This window comes from Amblyomma maculatum, chromosome 5 (assembly GCF_055883805.1).
Source record: "Amblyomma maculatum isolate TAMU_Amacu chromosome 5, ASM5588380v1, whole genome shotgun sequence".
Taxonomy (NCBI): domain Eukaryota; kingdom Metazoa; phylum Arthropoda; class Arachnida; order Ixodida; family Ixodidae; genus Amblyomma; species Amblyomma maculatum.
In genome coordinates, this window is record NC_139348.1 from 114,571,637 (window position 1) to 114,589,829 (window position 18,193).

The 18,193-nt window shown below is 43.9% G+C and overlaps 1 protein-coding gene across 2 annotated transcripts in view; it reads left to right on the forward strand.

The window, feature by feature from the left end:
* LOC146189263 (uncharacterized) overlaps nucleotides 1–18,193 on the forward strand; it is an 88,999-nt gene that overhangs the window by 44,246 nt on the left and 26,560 nt on the right. For both annotated transcript variants that reach the window (XM_084603236.1, XM_084603235.1), the window contains exon 7: nucleotides 10,724–10,750. In XM_084603236.1, the coding sequence (XP_084459362.1) occupies nucleotides 10,724–10,750 (27 nt within the window). The remainder of the gene's footprint in view (nucleotides 1–10,723; nucleotides 10,751–18,193) is intronic.

The window sequence follows — 18,193 nt, forward strand, 5'->3', positions numbered from 1 at the left end:
CCCGCCAGCGTTTAATAAAACACCGGAATCCGCGCTGTGATCAAGGAACGTAATAGCGCCGATACCGGTGCAGATGATTACGGGCTCCTAATTTGCGCAGCGTAGCCAACTTATTACTGTTGTCTAATTTACTGTGAAGAAAACGTTAAGGAAACAATCCTCTGTGAGACAAAATGCAAGCTTCCTGCAAATTTGCATAGCAGAGGAGGCAACGCGGTTGGGTTTGGAGATTTTTGTAAACCAGCTAGGGTAACGATACGCAACACGCCTCAAATATTTGATTGTCCAGCGCCATGCCGAACCTGGTGGATATTATTTGCCAGCACATTTTGTCCTGGTCTGATCAGTGACGGGGATCCGTGCTAAAAATTGCTGTACGTGAGCGGTGGTACGCATTCTAAAACACAGAGACTTTACTGTCGTAAGAGAGCTTACGCATAAATAGACTTCTATACTGTTCTAGTGTAAGGAATACATGAAAGGAGAAAGTATATGCAGACGAAACGCGCACTACAACCGCAAAACCTGCGGCTCCAATGCTAAGGTGATCGGAGATGTTGCGCGAAAACAGCGAAGGCTGTCGGCCGCCTCTTAAAACCAGAATTGGAAAACAAATCAATAAAAACAATCTATTGTGCTAAGTATCCATAATATCCGTCCTTATGATCTGAAAGTTAATATTACAACTCGTGCTGGATGAGGAAGGATGTATAATACATATGTGACGTTTGCAGGAATCTTTAGTTCTAATACCAATTCAAAAAGCTTAATACATAGTAAAATTGCATAGTGTCGCAAGAGGAAACGTAATTGTCGAACGAAAACCCGGCTTCATTATAATGCGATTTTGGGCATTTTACTGGGCGTATAGATGTACTATTTAGCTTCAAAGTTTTTTTGAAGCACAAAGTAACAAGTTGCTATAATAAACGCTAAACACGGAGGGTGTTTTAGTGCCTTTAAGGATGACCCAGGAGGACACGTGTATGTTAGGAAGCAATCAAAAAACAACAAAATTGGTTTGGAAAGATATGTAACACAACCAAAGCAATATTCTTTTTTAGGCCATTTCAATAGTTTTTCTGCCTCCCTAGAGCATTGACCAGCTTTGCTTGGCATGTGGCTTGATAACGACTCCAGTTTTGCGAGAAGCATCTCCTTGAAGTCGTTCACATATTTCAGTTTCTAGCACACAGCACTCCTGCTCTAAATCCAAGTGCTTTATGAGAAAAAACAAGTAGGGCTATCCTCCAGTGAAAGTATGCTGAGTGGGCCACACAACGCGGATCAATGCGCTCACCACTACATTATATATATATATATATATATATATTTATTTATTTATTTATTGAAGTGTAGCTCGATTTCTTTCATTTAAAATTGTTGCCCGCTCCAACTGTAGTCAATAGCACAAGCCTGTAGCCTATAAACATTCCGCCGGTAACGGATTACGCGATGAAGAAATGATAAGCAATGACAAACGAAAAGCAGCTGGCGAAAGCCAGGTAACTGTAGAATTGTTTAAAGACGGCATAGAAATTGTACGGGAGAAACAGGCCTAAGCGCGATGGCTTCGAAACGACGTTACAGAAGAGTAGCGCAGTCTGCCAGTTCTGTGAGCAAAAAGTTGAAGTTTATTTTCTTTCTACAGATAGAGGGAGCTGAGACAAAGTGTCAATTGACCTGACGGGGTCACAGCACCCGTAACGATGGAGCCGGTGCGCAAAGCATACCCAATAACACAGACGTGAAAATATTATGAAAAGTACGAACAATTCGTTACATTCTGCGCATAAACGCAGATGAAAAAAAAACGGCATTAGGAAATGTGCCAACGGTATACAACGCACAGTAAATATATAATTTTATACATGAAAATGTAATGGCATAAAACTGGAAGGAAATAAGCGCTGCAACCTCAGTGGAACCCTAGACACGTAGAAATATTATTTAGGTGTGATAACATTGTAGGAAGCACATACATCAAGCACAGAAAAACAAAATCACGCAAATATTGAATATTTACTAATGTAAGAAGAAAACATTACCAAATAACAATTAATAAAGATGAAAAAATACATGGCAGAAACGATAATTCCTTAGGAAATATTTATATTTCTAGTGGCTCAATTTCTATTAAATACTTCGTTATTTTTCTTAAAAGCAACAACAGAGAGGCTGAATTCAGTTATAAGGGTAAATACATTTACTATATCTGGGGCATTATAAGTAAAACTGCATAGTGTGTTCGCAGTTTTGTTACAACTTCCATTGTTTTGCAGAATGGATATCTTGTGGCCGGAGTATCATGGGGGGTGTCATATAATCAATTTTTGGTACTGTGCTGCACCAAATGAAATCTATAAATGCTTGTGGTTTAGTAAACTGTATTTTCTAAAGAGTGGACAGATGGGTAAATTTAGCATGTGTCATAAAATCTTTCCATACCCGCAAAGATAAAGCTGTTTTTTGAGGCAAATGAAGTTTTCCAATATTTCCACTTGTGGTTCTCAGACTAAAATACAATACGATAGCCTGAAATAGCAAAAGACATAATATACAAGTAGCTTAAGCCAAACAGGTATAAAATGTGCAACCTCATAGAGGCATCTACCAGTTTTACTTAGTTTTGTAGTTAGCTTTGAAAGTTTTACTAGAGGGTTTCGTTGAACCAGTCACGACAATTTTCGTTAGTGACCGCATCTAATGCAGCGTTTGCATATTGTACATAGATAGTTTATATATAGTGCATTAAAACGTCTTGATTCGCGCTTGTAAAGCAAGCTACTGAGCCTGTACATATATTTCATATGCCTTCTTCGCCACCGTGACCCATTATGACCTTTCTTCTTTCCTTCCGCTTCCTCAGTGCAGAGTAGCAGGCCAGATTTGAGTTCTGCCTGCCTGCCTTGCCTTGCCTTGCCTTGCCTTGCCTGCCTGCCTGCCTGCCTGCCTGCCTTGCCTTGCCTTGCCTTGCCTTGCCTTGCCTGCCTGCCTGCCTGCCTGCCTGCCTGCCTGCCTTGCCTTGCCTTGCCATGCCTTGCCTTGCCTGCCTGCCTGCCTGCCTGCCTGCCTGCCTTGCCTTGCCTTGCCTTGCCTGCCTGCCTGCCTGCCTTGCCTTGCCTTGCCTTGCCTGCCTGCCTGCCTGCCTGCCTGCCTGCCTTGCCTTGCCTTGCCTTGCCTTGCCCTGCCTGCCTGCCTGCCTGCCTGCCTGCCTACCTGCCTGCCTGCCTGCCCTGCATATAAATTCTGGCGCACATTTCAGTGGTAGTGCCCTTATGTCATCGTGTCCTGCAGCCACATTATCTTTTATGTGGATAATGTCGCTAACTGGTTACCTAATTCGAACAAAATCGAATTGGGCAGTTATAATCAGGTTATTATATTCGGCCTTTAGAGATGATAGATCTGTAATTATGTTGTCAGCATCTACAAAATTTTCATTTATTAAGTTAGGTAGTTCAGTGGCAGGGTATGCCGCATGGTGTTATAATTTTGATCATGCTTTTAAGTTTTTGTTTAATGCATATATTAGAGTCCGCTGGCACATTTTCCTAGATTGATCCTTAATTTTGAAAAATTGTGAAAAATGTTTGTTTGATTATGCTTTTAGTAAGCTTGTCTCGATATTTCTTTATAATCGCCAAAATATTAACGTCACGTGTTCGAACAAAATAATGAAACGTATATTTCTTTGCGATTCTCTAATACAATACTTTGGTCATCCAGACTTCCAAAACATTTGTGCCACACTTTCCTCGTTACGACAGAGAAGGCACCGTTATATCAACAATGAAGTTTTTAAATAAAATGCCGAATATGTCTGATTTACATCTGTTATTTTTTAAACACTGTCCCAACATGTGCTTCCCATTAATGCCGGCACTTTTTAAGAGGGGTCTCGTTTATGTCTGTATTTTACTTTTCCCTATTGCAACTGTTTACCAATTACCTGGAGACTGCAAAACATTGGCAGGTGGTCGATAATATCTGATGAAACTACCTGATGATGATAATATCTGACAATGTAGTTCATAATCGTTATCAGAACGCGTACATTAGAAATGTAGACATCAGATTTTCAGTATCTGAAGCCACTCTTTTGGGAAAGGTTCATGTTGTTTGTATATGCATAAGAAGAAACAATAGCATTAAATTTTGTTGTGCAGGTATCTTCTAGCAGTAGATTAATATTTATGCTGCCAGAAATTACAAATGACAGTTTACCGGAGATCAAGCACTCAAGAAAACTTTCAAAGAATTTTAAAATAATGTGATTTGTTACCTGTAAAACGTCCATATATTACTGCTGCGTCAATATTTGCACGAAACAGAGCTAAGAATTTCACATTGGGGTGAGTAGCAGAGCATTCGTCCAACTAAGAGCATAAATACCTATTCCTAACATAAACTGCGAGGCCTCCACCTGTTTTTGTTGACGTATCAGGCTATTATAGTGGCAATTAGGTAAGCAGATATAATCTCCATGAGACTGTAACCAAGTTTCCTTGAGCCAGATTACATTCAGTGGCACACCCAAAGATTCATGGATTATATGAAGGTTGCCTTCTTTATTGTTCATATGCCGATTGTTAAAATGCAGAAAAAAAAATGTTTTCGCAAAGTTTCTCTTTGAATAAGGAAGGCTTCTAAAATAGACATGATCTTTGATAATCCATGAAAATTCCGAGTCTGTTAGCATGTTATAACTGCAAAACATTACAACATGTTTTCACAAGGTCTGCCCACTCAATTATTATAATGAAATCACTTGTTTCACCTCTCTGGGCCAAGATCTCTCTGTTGGCCCAAACAAATTTCCAGGACTTTCTTGTGCTTTTTTGTTGCTCCCAGCAGCTGTTTGTTAGGTGGGTTGAGATTCTCATTGACAGGCAGATCCTTAAAATGAATAGCTAGGTCATTATTCGTAATCGCCTGCTTCCTTGAATTGGAAAGAAAAGTATGTCGCTTATCTTGTTTTACAAAAGAGACTACGAGGTTTAACTCATGACTTCTTTTGTAAAACCATATGACATGTGTCTATTGCAGAAGTGATGACTGGCTAATCTTTGTATTCAGCAATTTTGATTACTGCATATACACAGTCCTCCTGAGCAGTGACGCCCTTTATCTCTACATTTTCAGTCTTCCGCACTGCTCCTCCTCTTCAATTCGGCGTTACAGCCTGTGGTTTTCAGTTCTTAAACTTTCGTTGCAGTATATCAACTCGCCTATTACTTATTACATCCGCACGATAACACGAGTTTCTTTGCAAGGGTCACTACATAACTTCACGCTTTCGTTTACGCTACGACATTCCGCCCTAATGTCACGCTCGAGGTCCTTATAACCTTGAAAAATTCTTTTCATATGCTGCTACAGTTGGAGACAAAAACAGATCATCCTGGTTTTGTAGGTTTGGTTGTAGTTTGATAACGCGGCGCCGCCTAACTGGTACGGAATGCGGGACAGCATCTGCTTATAAAGGCTATCCGAAGCGGCGATACCACGTTGTGTGAACCCGCAGACACATGCCAGCTTAGGCATTGGCTTATCAATCGTCAATGATTACTGTGGTATGCCCAGAGCTGTCTTCCCTGCATGCAGGCCGAAATTACGATATTGATTCGCACGCGCATATCCTTTAGCATTGATTGGGCAAAGTTAGTCACGTAGTCGAAGGAGCAGAATACAGCGCCTGCCAAAATCAGTGTGTTAGCGTCGTGTCGTGCGTGCTGTTTGCGCACCGCTGCCAAACTGGTCAGAGAGAGAAGTTGTTTATAGAAACTGCACCATGCGATTGTAAATCTCGCCATGTCAAGTCAAACAAGCGACTAACGGAGCAGCACATCTGTTCGTAATGCGGGACAACCATTAGGGAATTATGCACATGCTATCTCGCGTAGGAAAAAGACCAAATATGATGCTCAGAACACATTATTTTACTTTGATTACTCAGACTTTGAAGAGCAGTTAAAAATGCAGGAATAGATACGGAATTTTTGAAACATATACTAATACAGGCGCAATGGCAGTCCTTGAGGCTTGCTGATGTAGATACGTGCTCAACTGCCATGCGCCGGAAGCACCAAGAGTGCTAGAAACGTGAAGAAGCTGCTAGCAGATACAACAGTAACGCTGTTTCGAGTGGCTCTCAAAGTCGCAGCTTTTATTTCTCGGAAACATTAGCTAATTCGAGGTTTTCGCTAGCTTGAGGGCTATCGCGGAGGAACGCCACGTCAGAGCTGACATTAAGCACACTCTGCAGAAACTGACCCCTTCATGGATCACTGCCTTGTCGTGGCGGAGGGGCTTGCGAAACTCGATGAAGTCGTGAGCTCTGCTGTGTAGGGCCACCCAAGATAGACAGGTCACGGCAGAGAGTTCTGACAAAATGTGATTCACTGGAGAAGGTAATGGCAACCCACTCCAGTATTTCCTGCCAAGAAAACCCTATGGACAGTCACAATACCATTATCGATATGGCGCCGGAAGATGAGCCCCCCAGGTTGGAAGGCGTCCCACATGTTACTGGGGATGAACAAAGGGCGATTCCTAGTAGCTCCAGGACGAATGAAGCGGCTGGGCTAAAGCCAAAAGGACGCTCAGTTGTGGATGTGTCGGGAAGCGACCGGAAAGTCCGATGTTGCAAGGAGATATATCACATAGCAACATGGAATGTAAGATCTATGACGCAAGGTAAACTGAATGTCGTCAAGCGAGAAATGGACAGATTGAACATTGATATCTTGGGTATCAGCGAGCTCAAGTGGACCGGAATGGGAGAATTTAACTCCGGCGACCATTATGTCTTTTATTGTGGGCACGAATCCAAGAGAAGGAATGGGGTCGCTCTCATAGTAACCAGAAGAATGGGCAAAGCAGTGCTAGGGTACAACCCCAAAAACGACCGAATGATTTCACTTCGGATCCAAGGTCACCCTTTCAACATAACAGTTATCCAAGTCTATGCACCGACTACTGCTGCTGAAGAAGCTGACGTTGAGAGATTTTATGCGGACCTACAATGCCTTTTAGACCGCACCCCATCATCAGACGTCGTTTTTCTCATAGGAGACTGGAATGCTAAGGTCGGGAGTGAAGAAATATCCGGAATTACAGGCAAGTTCGGTCTTGGTGAGCCAAATGAAGCTGGGCAGAGGCTAGTAGAGTTCTGTCAAGAAAACAACCTGACCATAGCGAATACTCATTTTCAACAGCACAAGAGGCGCCTGTACACATGGATTTCACCGGACGGTCTGTACAGGAATCAGATCGATTATATTATTTGCCGGCAGAGATGGAGAAGCGCTATACAAGCAGTAAAAACAAGGCCTGGGGCCGATTGTGGCACTGATCATCAGCTTCTTGTTGCCAAAATTAAGCTTCGATTCAGGAAAGCGCAGAAAACTAGAAGGCCTTTCAGGTATGATCTGGATCAGATTCCATTAGAATATGCTGTGGAAGTGAGAAATCGATTTCAAGAATTAGATCTAGAAGACAAAGAGCCCGATGAGATGTGGACTGATGTTCGTGATATAATACAAGAAGTTGCTACTAAGGTAGTTCCAAAGCAAAAGAAATGCAAAAAAGCAAACTGGTTATCTGAAGAGGCTTTGCAAATAGCTGAGGAAAGGAGGATTGCAAAAGGTATGGGGGAAAGAGAAAGATACAAGGTGCTCAATGCAGATTTTCAGAAAATAGCAAGGAGAGATAAGAATGCCTTCCTGAACATACAGTGTCAAGCAGTTGAGGACAACAGCCAATTAAGGAACACAAGAGCTCTGTATAAGACAATCAAAGATATCAAAGGAAGCTTCTGTGCTAAGCTGGGCGTGATAAAGGACAAACGAGGCAAAGACCTCACTGAAGCCTCAGAGATAAAGAAGAGGTGGCAGGAATACACAGAAGAACTGTACAAGAAGGACCCGGATGTACAAACCCAACATAGGACGGTTGTGATTTCTGATCTCGAGCCGGGCATCCTGAAGAGTGAAGTTGAATGGGCCTTAGCCAGCCTTGCTAAGAACAAAGCTAGCGGAATTGATGGTATTCCAGCTGAGTTGCTTCAAAACCTCAACCACGACGCTGTTAACACACTGCATACATTATGTCAAAAGATTTGGACAACCCTGCAGTGGTCACAGGATTGGAGGAGGTCAGTTTACATCCCCATTCCAAAGAAAGGCAGTGCCAAAGATTGTTCCAACTACCGCACGATCGCGCTTATTTCGCATGCTAGCAAGGTGATGTTAAAAATCCTGCAAGGTAGGCTGCAGCAGTATGTGGATCGGGAGCTTCCGGATGTGCAAGCTGGGTTTCGCAAGGGCAGAGGAACTAGAGACCAAATTGCCAACCTTCGCTGGATCATGGAAAAAGCAAGAGAGTTCCAGAAACCCATTTACTTCTGCTTTATTGATTATGCGAACGCGTTTGACTGCGTAGATCACAGCAGATTGTGGCAAGCTCTCCAAGAGATAGGAGTTCCAATTCACCTCATCTGTCTCCTCAGGAACCTTTATGAAGGGCAAGAGGCCACAGTCAGAACTGGGCATGGTCTTACTGATTGGTTTCCGATTGAGAAAGGGGTGAGGCAAGGCTGCATACTGTCGCCCTGCCTATTTAACCTATATGCAGAGTGCATCATGAGGAAGGCCGGTCTGGACGAGTCTTCAGCTGGAGTGAAGATTGCTGGAAAACGTATCAACAACCTTAGATATGCTGATGATACCACTTTAATGGCAGAAAGTGAAGTGGAACTCAAGAGACTTCTGATGCGCGTACAAGAAGAGAGTGAGAATTTTGGGCTTAAACTGAACATTAAAAAGACGAAGATCATGGCGTCTTGCCCTATCAAGTCCTGGAGCATCAATGGACAAGAAGTGGAAGCTGTGACAGATTTTCTGTTCTTGGGCGCCAAGATTACCTCGGAAGGAGACTGCAGCCATGAAATTAGGAGACGCCTGCTTCTGGGAAAGAGAGCAATGGTTAGCCTTGACCGCCTAGTAAAGAGCAGAGACATTAGTCTACCAACCAAGATCCGTATAACTCGTGCTATGGTCTTTCCAGTTGTGATGTATGGATGCGAGAGTTGGACTGTGAAAAAGGCTGACCGCCGAAGAATTGACGCGTTTGAATTGTGGTGCTGGCGAAGACTCTTAAGAGTTCCTTGGACTGCCAGAAGATCAAATCAGTCGATATTGTCGACCATAAACCCTGACTGCTCATTGGAGGGTCAAATTCTAAAGTTAAAGCTCAGCTACTCTGGTCATCTGATGAGAAGAGAGGAGTCGCTGGAGAAAGATTTGATGTTGGGAAAGGTTGAGGGTCGCCGGAGAAGGGGTAGGCAGCGAACGCGATGGTTAGATGGCATTCTCGGGGCATTGCAGATGAAGCTATGTGATGTTAAGAAGATAGTGAGAGACCGGAAAGCTGGCGTGACATGGTCCATAGGGTCACGAAGAGTCGGACACGACTGAACGCCTGAACTGAACTGACTGCAGAAACTGAAAGACAGGTATCGTCTCAAGGCTTAAGGAAGGATGTAGCGTTTATGAAGTAGATTTTCATCCATGGCAAATGTAGATTTGCGTCATATTCTTTAATATATTGACGAAAATTACTTTTGAATTCTTCTGTGTGTACATGCGAGGAAGTATGATGCGCGTTTCAGTTGTTATCTGTCGAGGATAAATCGCACCGCTTGTGTTACTGAGTTTCAAGGACAGAAAACAACAGAGGATTCTTTAGCCTCAGGGAAATGTCATGAATGTCCATGTGATTTCAAAATCATGGAATGATAAAGTATAGGCATCAAAATATACAGATGCGCTGTTTGTTTTATTAGCAAATTGCCTTAAGAATGGAGGTATTGTTGTGATGTTGACAGCTCGTAGATTTAGTATCAGTACCTTTTTCTGTGTTGATAAAGCAAAATTAAAAACAAATACTGTTCATTAAGGCAATGCCAGCCTTGCTGTCCAAGCCATTTGCACTGCTTATACCGAAGCTTGTTTCATGATTTTTTCTGGAAGAATTTGAAAGTCATACGAAACAATTCAATGTAGATATTTGCCGTCATTTCTTTGAGACAATACTAATCACGGCGAGATACTACCAGCATTTCTCTCTGCGTAGTTAGTCTCTTTTGCAGGTCAGTTCAAGCAGTCCAGTTTTCGTTTGTGCATTTTTACTGCTACAATTTCAGGACAGACAGCACGCAACTCTAATCACTATTGTGCGCAACCAAAAATAATTTTGCAAAAGGCAAGCAAGCAAACTAGCACAGGTGTCTGTATGGCTATTTTCACTACGCTAATAGGATGACGGGAAGTGAAAAGGCTAACAAGAAGTAGTGAGAAGCAAACACAAAGGCAGCGAGAAGGTTCAAGCTTTGATAATACCGTGAAGACGAGAGAGGCGTGACCAATTTTCGCCTTGAAGGTTTAATTTAAAATTTGCTTCTGACATCAAAGGCTATCAATAACTACCCGTTGCATAGTTCAATGTTAGTAGATATATGCATATTAGAGTAGGGCAAGCAATAATGCTATATATTAGGCTAGCAGTAAACTATTTTGGGATAAAAAATGGTATCTTTCAAAAATGTAAACAAAATTACAACGTTATCTCTTTAATCTTCATTGATCAGCTGCTTCATCAAATATTGTGCCAAACTGAGAGTTGAAAATATTCCAGTTGAAACATATTCTTTTTTTTTCAGGAAATATTCACACGTTATGTTCAAAGCGTAAGTACGTTAAAATAAACGCCTAAAAATTTACGAAGTTTTTTTTAATTCACCGCTTTTTTGGAAGTATTCAATTTCCTGCAATAAGAACAGTTCGGTATAAGTACCGAAAAGAATACCTCAGTATTGCGAAAAACGATTAAACATCTATAAGTGTGTTGTTCGTCTACGCTCGTCCTGTCTCCATCTTTTCCGTGTCCTGTCTCCTGCGTAGTTTTATGCTTTCAGTAAACATCTAGGGGGTCAAATTATAGTAGACACAAAATAATGTGTGGAAGAAAAAAGTAATTTTCAACAGCTTTGGTAAAGTAGAGTAGTTTACAATATTTAGCAACTTGCTGGAAATGTCAACACGAAACATTTTTTTAGAGGTAGTAGGCGCAGATCAACACGATGAAGCGGAAATAACTACGAGAACAGGACTATGATGGAGCGCATTTCACAAGCATTGACAGATTAGGACCAGCAATATACCATAATCCCTGAAGAGGAAAGTATACGAAACAATCTTACCGTCACAGATTATTTCGGCAGAAATATATGAAAGTAACGAAAAGGGTACAACTGGAACTGAGAGCTATTAGACAAAAATGTTGGAAGTCAAAATGGTTATTAAAATGATGTGAAATGCAAAGGGGCCCTAATCGGATTTAAGGAAAGGCAAGCGCAACAGGGGGTGTTCGAAGTTAGGTTGTAGAATTAGCTGAAGACGTTTGAAGAGTCAAGTTGAAGCCGCTAACAAAGGACGATGCTAACTGGAAGAATACGTTCTCTTCATTGCACGGACATAGTCTAAATGATGATGATGATTGCTGAAAAAAGAATCGCTGCATATTGATGGTAGCTGTCAGTGCTAACAGTCCGTAAACTTCATATATCGGTCATATATGCATTATTAATAAGGAATCATATCTTTCCTCATGAGGATTCGTGGAGATTATATTTGAACAATGTCTGTGGACATAATATGTGGGCATATGTTTGCATAAGGAGTGTTTGCATGAACTGCCAATAACCAAATAACATTGTCGGCCTTGGATGTCGAGCTCGTGCCATGACGGCCAGGCTGAAGAGAGCAGTTCCTTGGCACAGACAGGGGAGAAATATACCACGGCCGCAGGCGGCCATGCTTAGTGTAAAGCTGCAAACACGCTCGGGCTTTAATAGAATCATCGTCGTGTCCATCCATTTCCTTCTGCAACACACTCTGGCGCACTTCACCTTCATTACGTTCCATCGGTTCCGCTCCATCATTTAACCGACATACGCAAATAAGCTTGTGACGCACAGCGAGGCTTAAAGCGGAGGCGCTGAGACCGGCGTTGTGAGCCAGCGAAAAAAAACTGAAGTTGAACGGCGCGTGCTCAGTGCGCGCGGACGTTACGGGCTGCTCGGTTCGAGAAGCCAGCCACACTGCTGCTCTTGTTCTGGTGCTCTGCTGCAACCCCATAAATTCTTTACAATGATGACTCCAGCGTATGAGATGAATGACCCCAGTAACCTAACGCCCTCGGGCAACCTTCCGCCTGAAGCTACCTCACACTCACGGGACGTCGCAGCTATCTAGCTCCGCCTGCCGGCATACTAGCCCAAGCATCCGCAGATCTCGTTCGCCCAGGTGGAGCCATCTTCCATATGTACCACGTCCCCTCGGAGACATCTCTTTTTCGCCACTTTCCAACCTTCCTCCTGAGGTGGCTCAAGAGGTGGCAGATGTACTCGTTAAACCCTTGGGTGATTCTCCGTACCAGCGACTTAGACAGTGCGTTGTGGACGGCACAACGGCGTCTCGAGATCGCCGCTCCTCCAGCTACTCACTAGCATGCGGAAGCTTATGGGCGAAAGCAACGTAGACTCGAACGTCGTACTGTTGAGAGAGCTATTCTTGTAGCCTTTGCCGCAGTTCACCCGCCTTGTCTTGGCTGCTGCGGGGACTTGTCATTTGACGGCCTCGCATAACTAGCTGATCGAGTTCACGATGCGACTCCTCCTTCTGTCACCACCCTCTTCTCTCCAGCAGCGTCGTCCGTCGTTTCAAGATTAGATACTCGTATGGACCAGCTGGCCGCTTCTCTCAATGACTTCGGCCATCCTCTGATGCCCAGCACGGTTTCTCCTCATGTCCTCACCGCCGGTCGTCTATGCCGTGAGTTTCGCGCTGTTCCAGTCCTCGCAGTTAGCGTGTTTGCTGGATCAGCGAAACTCCAAACATCACACCCGCCAATGCACACCACATGAAACGTGTCAGGAAATGCGCTTCGAGATCAATGAAGGTGGCTTGTGACCTTGCCCTTTACCCTGGCGGCCTTTTCGTAGTCATGGTTCTCATTTCCGGCCTGGTTTCTTCGGCGACACTGGTGCCGAAGTAGCGTACTGCCGTCCACCAAGGCTGAGCGTACTTCCAATTCACCTGCACATACTCTCCGTGCAGCTAACGCAACATCCATCGCTGCATATGGCTTCCAGTCAATCAGTTTTAACCATGGCCTGCAGCGCATGTTTCGATGGGTCTTTATTGTCGCCGGCGTTAATCCATTCTCGGATCCGAATTCCAGACGAATTTTTATCTGGGCTTGAGCATGCGTCGCTAACGTCTAATAGACAACGCTACGCGCCTTTCCATCACTAGCGTTATACTGGCTGTCACTTTCACCAGCAGTCGCAAGCTGATCCCGTCATGCCCTTACGTCGAAGTTCTCGCAGACTTTCCCGAGGCCACGACGCCTTGTTATCTCAACCAGCGACCGAAGCATGGTATAAAACACCACACCATCCTGAGTGGTCCACCCATCGCCACTCGTTTACGCCCCCTCTTCTTTGAGCGTCTGGCGAATGATAAACGGGAATTCTACCTGTTCCAGCTGTGTATTGACAACCCTTTGTTCAGCTATTGTGCCTCACCACTCTATCTGAGCCCAAGAAATAAGCGGGCGGCAGGCGTCCAGTCGTCGACTATAGCACTCGCAATGATCACATGGTCCAAGACAGCTATCCCCTTCCGAACATCCAAGACTTCACTAGGCATCTGGGGGGATGCAAGATCTTTGGTAAAGCACCCTTAGCAGAGTATACTGGGGGCCAGTCTGGGGGCCAGTTCGTCAGGCGTTGTTCAACCAAAAACGTACCGATTGTACAAGACTAGGAAGGAGAAGACAGGACAGCGCACCAACTTACAATTGAATTGAATCGTACGATGAAAACACGTGCCATCATTAAGCAACTATATGCATGCGCATACCTTGAAAAATCGATAATACCCTATATTGGAAATCGAAAAACCAAATTAAAACATCAGTTACAGCTTATAAAATGGGATGCACACTCAAGTACGTTTTAAAAACTTTTTTTTATTTCCATAATATAAACAGACAGTGTGCTAATCCTTTTGTCGCTACTGCATTTCACAATCCCATGAGCTTCTAAGATTTCCCTTGCCACTTGGCGTTTACCGTTTCACAAGATATTAGTTATGGTTCAGGAAAGGACATCAGATTTTGCAGCTCATGCAGTGCCTAGGCGAATTCTCATCAGTTTGTAGGCGAAATGAAGAGGCATGTTGACTCATTCTCACGTTTAGACATCTGCCCGTCTGCCCAATGTACATAATCCCACATCGGTGAGGGATCCGATAAACAACCGCAGTGGCGCATGATACGGGCATATTCAAATAATTAACGCGAGATATTGATTTGTTATCCTTCTCATGGTCTTCTAACGTAAATAGCTTTCCAAACTTAAGTGAAGCTGAGAAAACTATATCCACTCTAAATTTTGTTGCCACTCTCTAAACGTTGTGCAAAACCTTGTGTACGTACGGCTAAACCTGAAAGTTCTTTTTATGCTCTCCTTGTACATTTCTCTGCGGCGACTGGAGGCGTTCTTTTTTTTTATATAGCTTTTTCCTGAGAGTCTCTGCAACTGCTGCAAGAACATCTTTAGGGAAGCCTGCTTCTTTGATTATTTGCACCGGAGTCTCGAAACTAGTACCCACTTTGTGCGGACACGACTTGAGGAGAGAAGACCTGAGGCTGTTGGCTGCTATACCCCGCTTAATTAGCTTCAAATGCGAGGAGTCGTAAGACAGTAGCACTTTCTTATACTGAGGCTCGTAAGCCCAGCTAATGTGACCGATATGATTAAAATACAGGAGCATATCAAAAACCTGTATAGAAAATTGAGCCGGTAGTTCAATACAACAGTTCACAGAATTCATTACTCCTTTAAATCTAGTCAGGACGGAGTCTACAACTACACCCAGGTCATCTACATGAGAAATTCAGCAAAAAAGGAAATCATTGACATATTTAACAATACGTACAACACGCTCATCACTCAAATCGGACTGAATCAAACATCCAAATTTTGGGAAAAAAACTTGCGCACCGCACTGAGAAAACACTTGCGAATTGCTAGTTTCAGAACATAGAAATGTTCTCTGTAGGTAATAATCGTAGAATTCAGAAACACTACCAGGAATTCTAGAAAAGAATCAATATAATATAACACCGCACGAATTTTGCAATGACACCCGTACCACCTCTTCAATACACTCCCTCACTGCAATAAACAATTCCTCTTGTGGCACCGAGAAAAACATTCCTCAGTGTCCGCTGAAAACGCAGTTTGCTCCGCAGAAGTCACTTCGCAGAGCGTCGACTAAGATGGCTGAGCTGGCAATTTTCAAGGGGTACAAAAAACAAGCTTGTTCAGCTTGAGAAACTTGTCCAGTAGAGCTTGCCAGCTGTGACTCTCTGTAGTGATGGTTCTGAAGGCGCAGTCTGACGTGTGCGTTTTTGCGTTCAAACAAACATTCAGACGTCTTTGCGGCTGCTCACCTCCTTGTCCAGCCTGTCGAGCTTACACTCTTTTATAAACTGCAGCGCTCTAGCTAGTCCTAGCCTTAGCTGGCTTGAAAAGCGAGCGCCTAAAGTTCTTATCAATGGCATTCGCACTTTTGCTTCATAAATCTTAAGAGGGAGAACAACAAAGGTTCCATCCTTATCGGCTTGCATCAGGAAAAGCTTTGAATCGCGAAAGGGTCTAGCGACAGTGTTCGCCTTTGCGAGGCTCTTTTTCGAGACCTGTAGGCATTTTCTGATGTGTCAACAGTCTCTGAAAAGCAACGTGTTCGCTCCTCGCCACCCGCCTTCTCTGCTATCCTGTGAACGGTTGCTAGCATCTCATGCTTCGGAATGATCCCCTCAATGCTGAACTTGGGGCCTTTTTCCAGTACACGCTGAACTCACTTTGGCATAGGGGCATCTCTAAGAAGGTGACTGGAACTTTGCCTACCTGTTTCCTGGACCACTCTAGACAGTTTTGAAGATATTTCTGCCAGAACCATACCATCGTCGCAATTGCATGTTCTTGAAAATCACTGAACATCTTGAAGCCAGCCGCACCCACTCCTCTTGAGTTCAGACACAGCACCCGGAGCCAGTCCTGAAGAAGAAAGACTTGTCTCCAGCGCCCCGCTTTTAAAATCTCGACGATCCGCTTCCAGTGGCCTGTTGAAGGACCAACGACTCCAACCATCTCAGTGACGCAGGGAGGGCAGCAATGTTTCTGTAGGCGGTAATTGAAGAATCCGGCTCGGTACGTCATGACTGCAATAAGGCTTCCACAGAGCGAACATTGCTCATGAAGGGGAGGCGAACAAATAAAAGCGCCAAATGTAGAAGAAATAAAATTTAACAGTGCATATTGTGGGGTCAGTTGGTCAGACATCGTTCAACGAAAAACATAGCATTAAGACAGGACTAAGCAGAAGAGAACAGGAGAGAGCTACAACTTACAAGTAAATGGAGTCGTACGACGAAAAACGTCCCATCACTAAGCAACAATACGCATGCGCATACCTTGAAAAATTAATAACACCCTACATTGGCAATCTAAAAATAGAAATAAAACAAGAGTTACCACTAATGAAATGCGGCGCAATCTCAAGTTCGTTTTAAAACATTTTTATTCTTCAATAAGATAAACAGATGGTGTGCTAAAATAACCGTGTCGTTTGCATTTCGAAATCTCATGCGCTTCCAAGATTTGTCTTGCCAATTGGTCTTTACCGTTTCCCATGTTTTTAGTACGCTTCAGAAGGAAAAGCAATTTTGGCAGCTCTGGCAGTGCTTACGCAAATGCTCATCATATCCTTGACAAAGCGAAGGGTCATGTTGCTTCCATCTCACGTTTAGGCCCGATTGCCTATTGTGCACACTCCCACATCGTAGATGGATGCGATAAACAGCCTCAGTGAGGCATGAGACGTGCGGAGTCTTGCGAATAACGCTACTATTGAATTTTTATTCCACTCATGATGTACTAAACACATAGATTTGCAAGCTTAAGGGGAGCTTAGAAAACTATATCCACACCAAATCTCGCTGTCACCCTCTTCAAGTTGTGCGAAAGCTTGTGCACGTAGGGCAAAACCTCAAACTTTCTTTTATGTTCTCCTGGTACAAAGTGCCCTTGAACGAGCCTATCATCAAATCCTCGTTGAACCGGCCGATATACCAAAAGCGGTCATCACTACACCCTTCCACATGTTTGAGTACGTCTGCATGCCCTATGGGCTAGGCAACGCAGCTCAGACATTCCAAAGATACATTTCGAAAGTGACGAAGCGCTGCCGGCTGTATTTGCCTACATGGTCAACATAATCGTTGCGAGTCGTACTCAACAAAGTCACGAAAGTCACGTCTGGTAGCTCTTTGAATGCCTCGAGGAATTTGGCTTGCTCGTGAACGCTCTGAAATTTGTTTTCGACTGTTCTGAGCACGATGTCCTGGGCCACAGCATCTTAGCGCAGGGAATTCGTCCATTGAGTTCTCCCGTGCGTGTTGTTAAAGAGTTCCCAGCACCTACTACCCTACGCACGTTCCGCGAGTTCATGGGCCTAGGGATTATTTCGCGGCGCTTTGTCCCGCACTGCGCCGAACTTCTTCACCCCCTGACCAGCCTTCCACAACCAAGTTCCCCACCGGTATTTTGTGGTCTCCTGAAGCTGAGGCTGCTTCCATGGCTGCAGATCAAACCCTCACCCATTCTAATTTTCTCATCCAACCTAGGACTTCAGCGCAAACTCGTATCGTAGGGAAAGCTTCCAGCGTGGCCATTGGTGCTGTTCACGAACAGAAAAATGACTCCGAGCGGCAGCCACTGTGTTACGTCTCTCGGAAGCTCCAACCTACCGAGACGCAGCACAGCGTATTTGGTCGCGAGCTACTCGATATTTACTCAACCATTCAGTATTACCGCCGCTTATTTAAGGGCCAGCCATTTCACGTTCTAACGAATCATATGCCTCTGGAGTATGTGTTCCGTACGAAACCTTCCAACTATGTTGGCCGGGAACTTCTGAGCTGGCCTAAATATCGGAGTTCACAACACATATCCGGTACATCAAAGGAATCGACAATTAGGCAGCTGATGCACGATCAC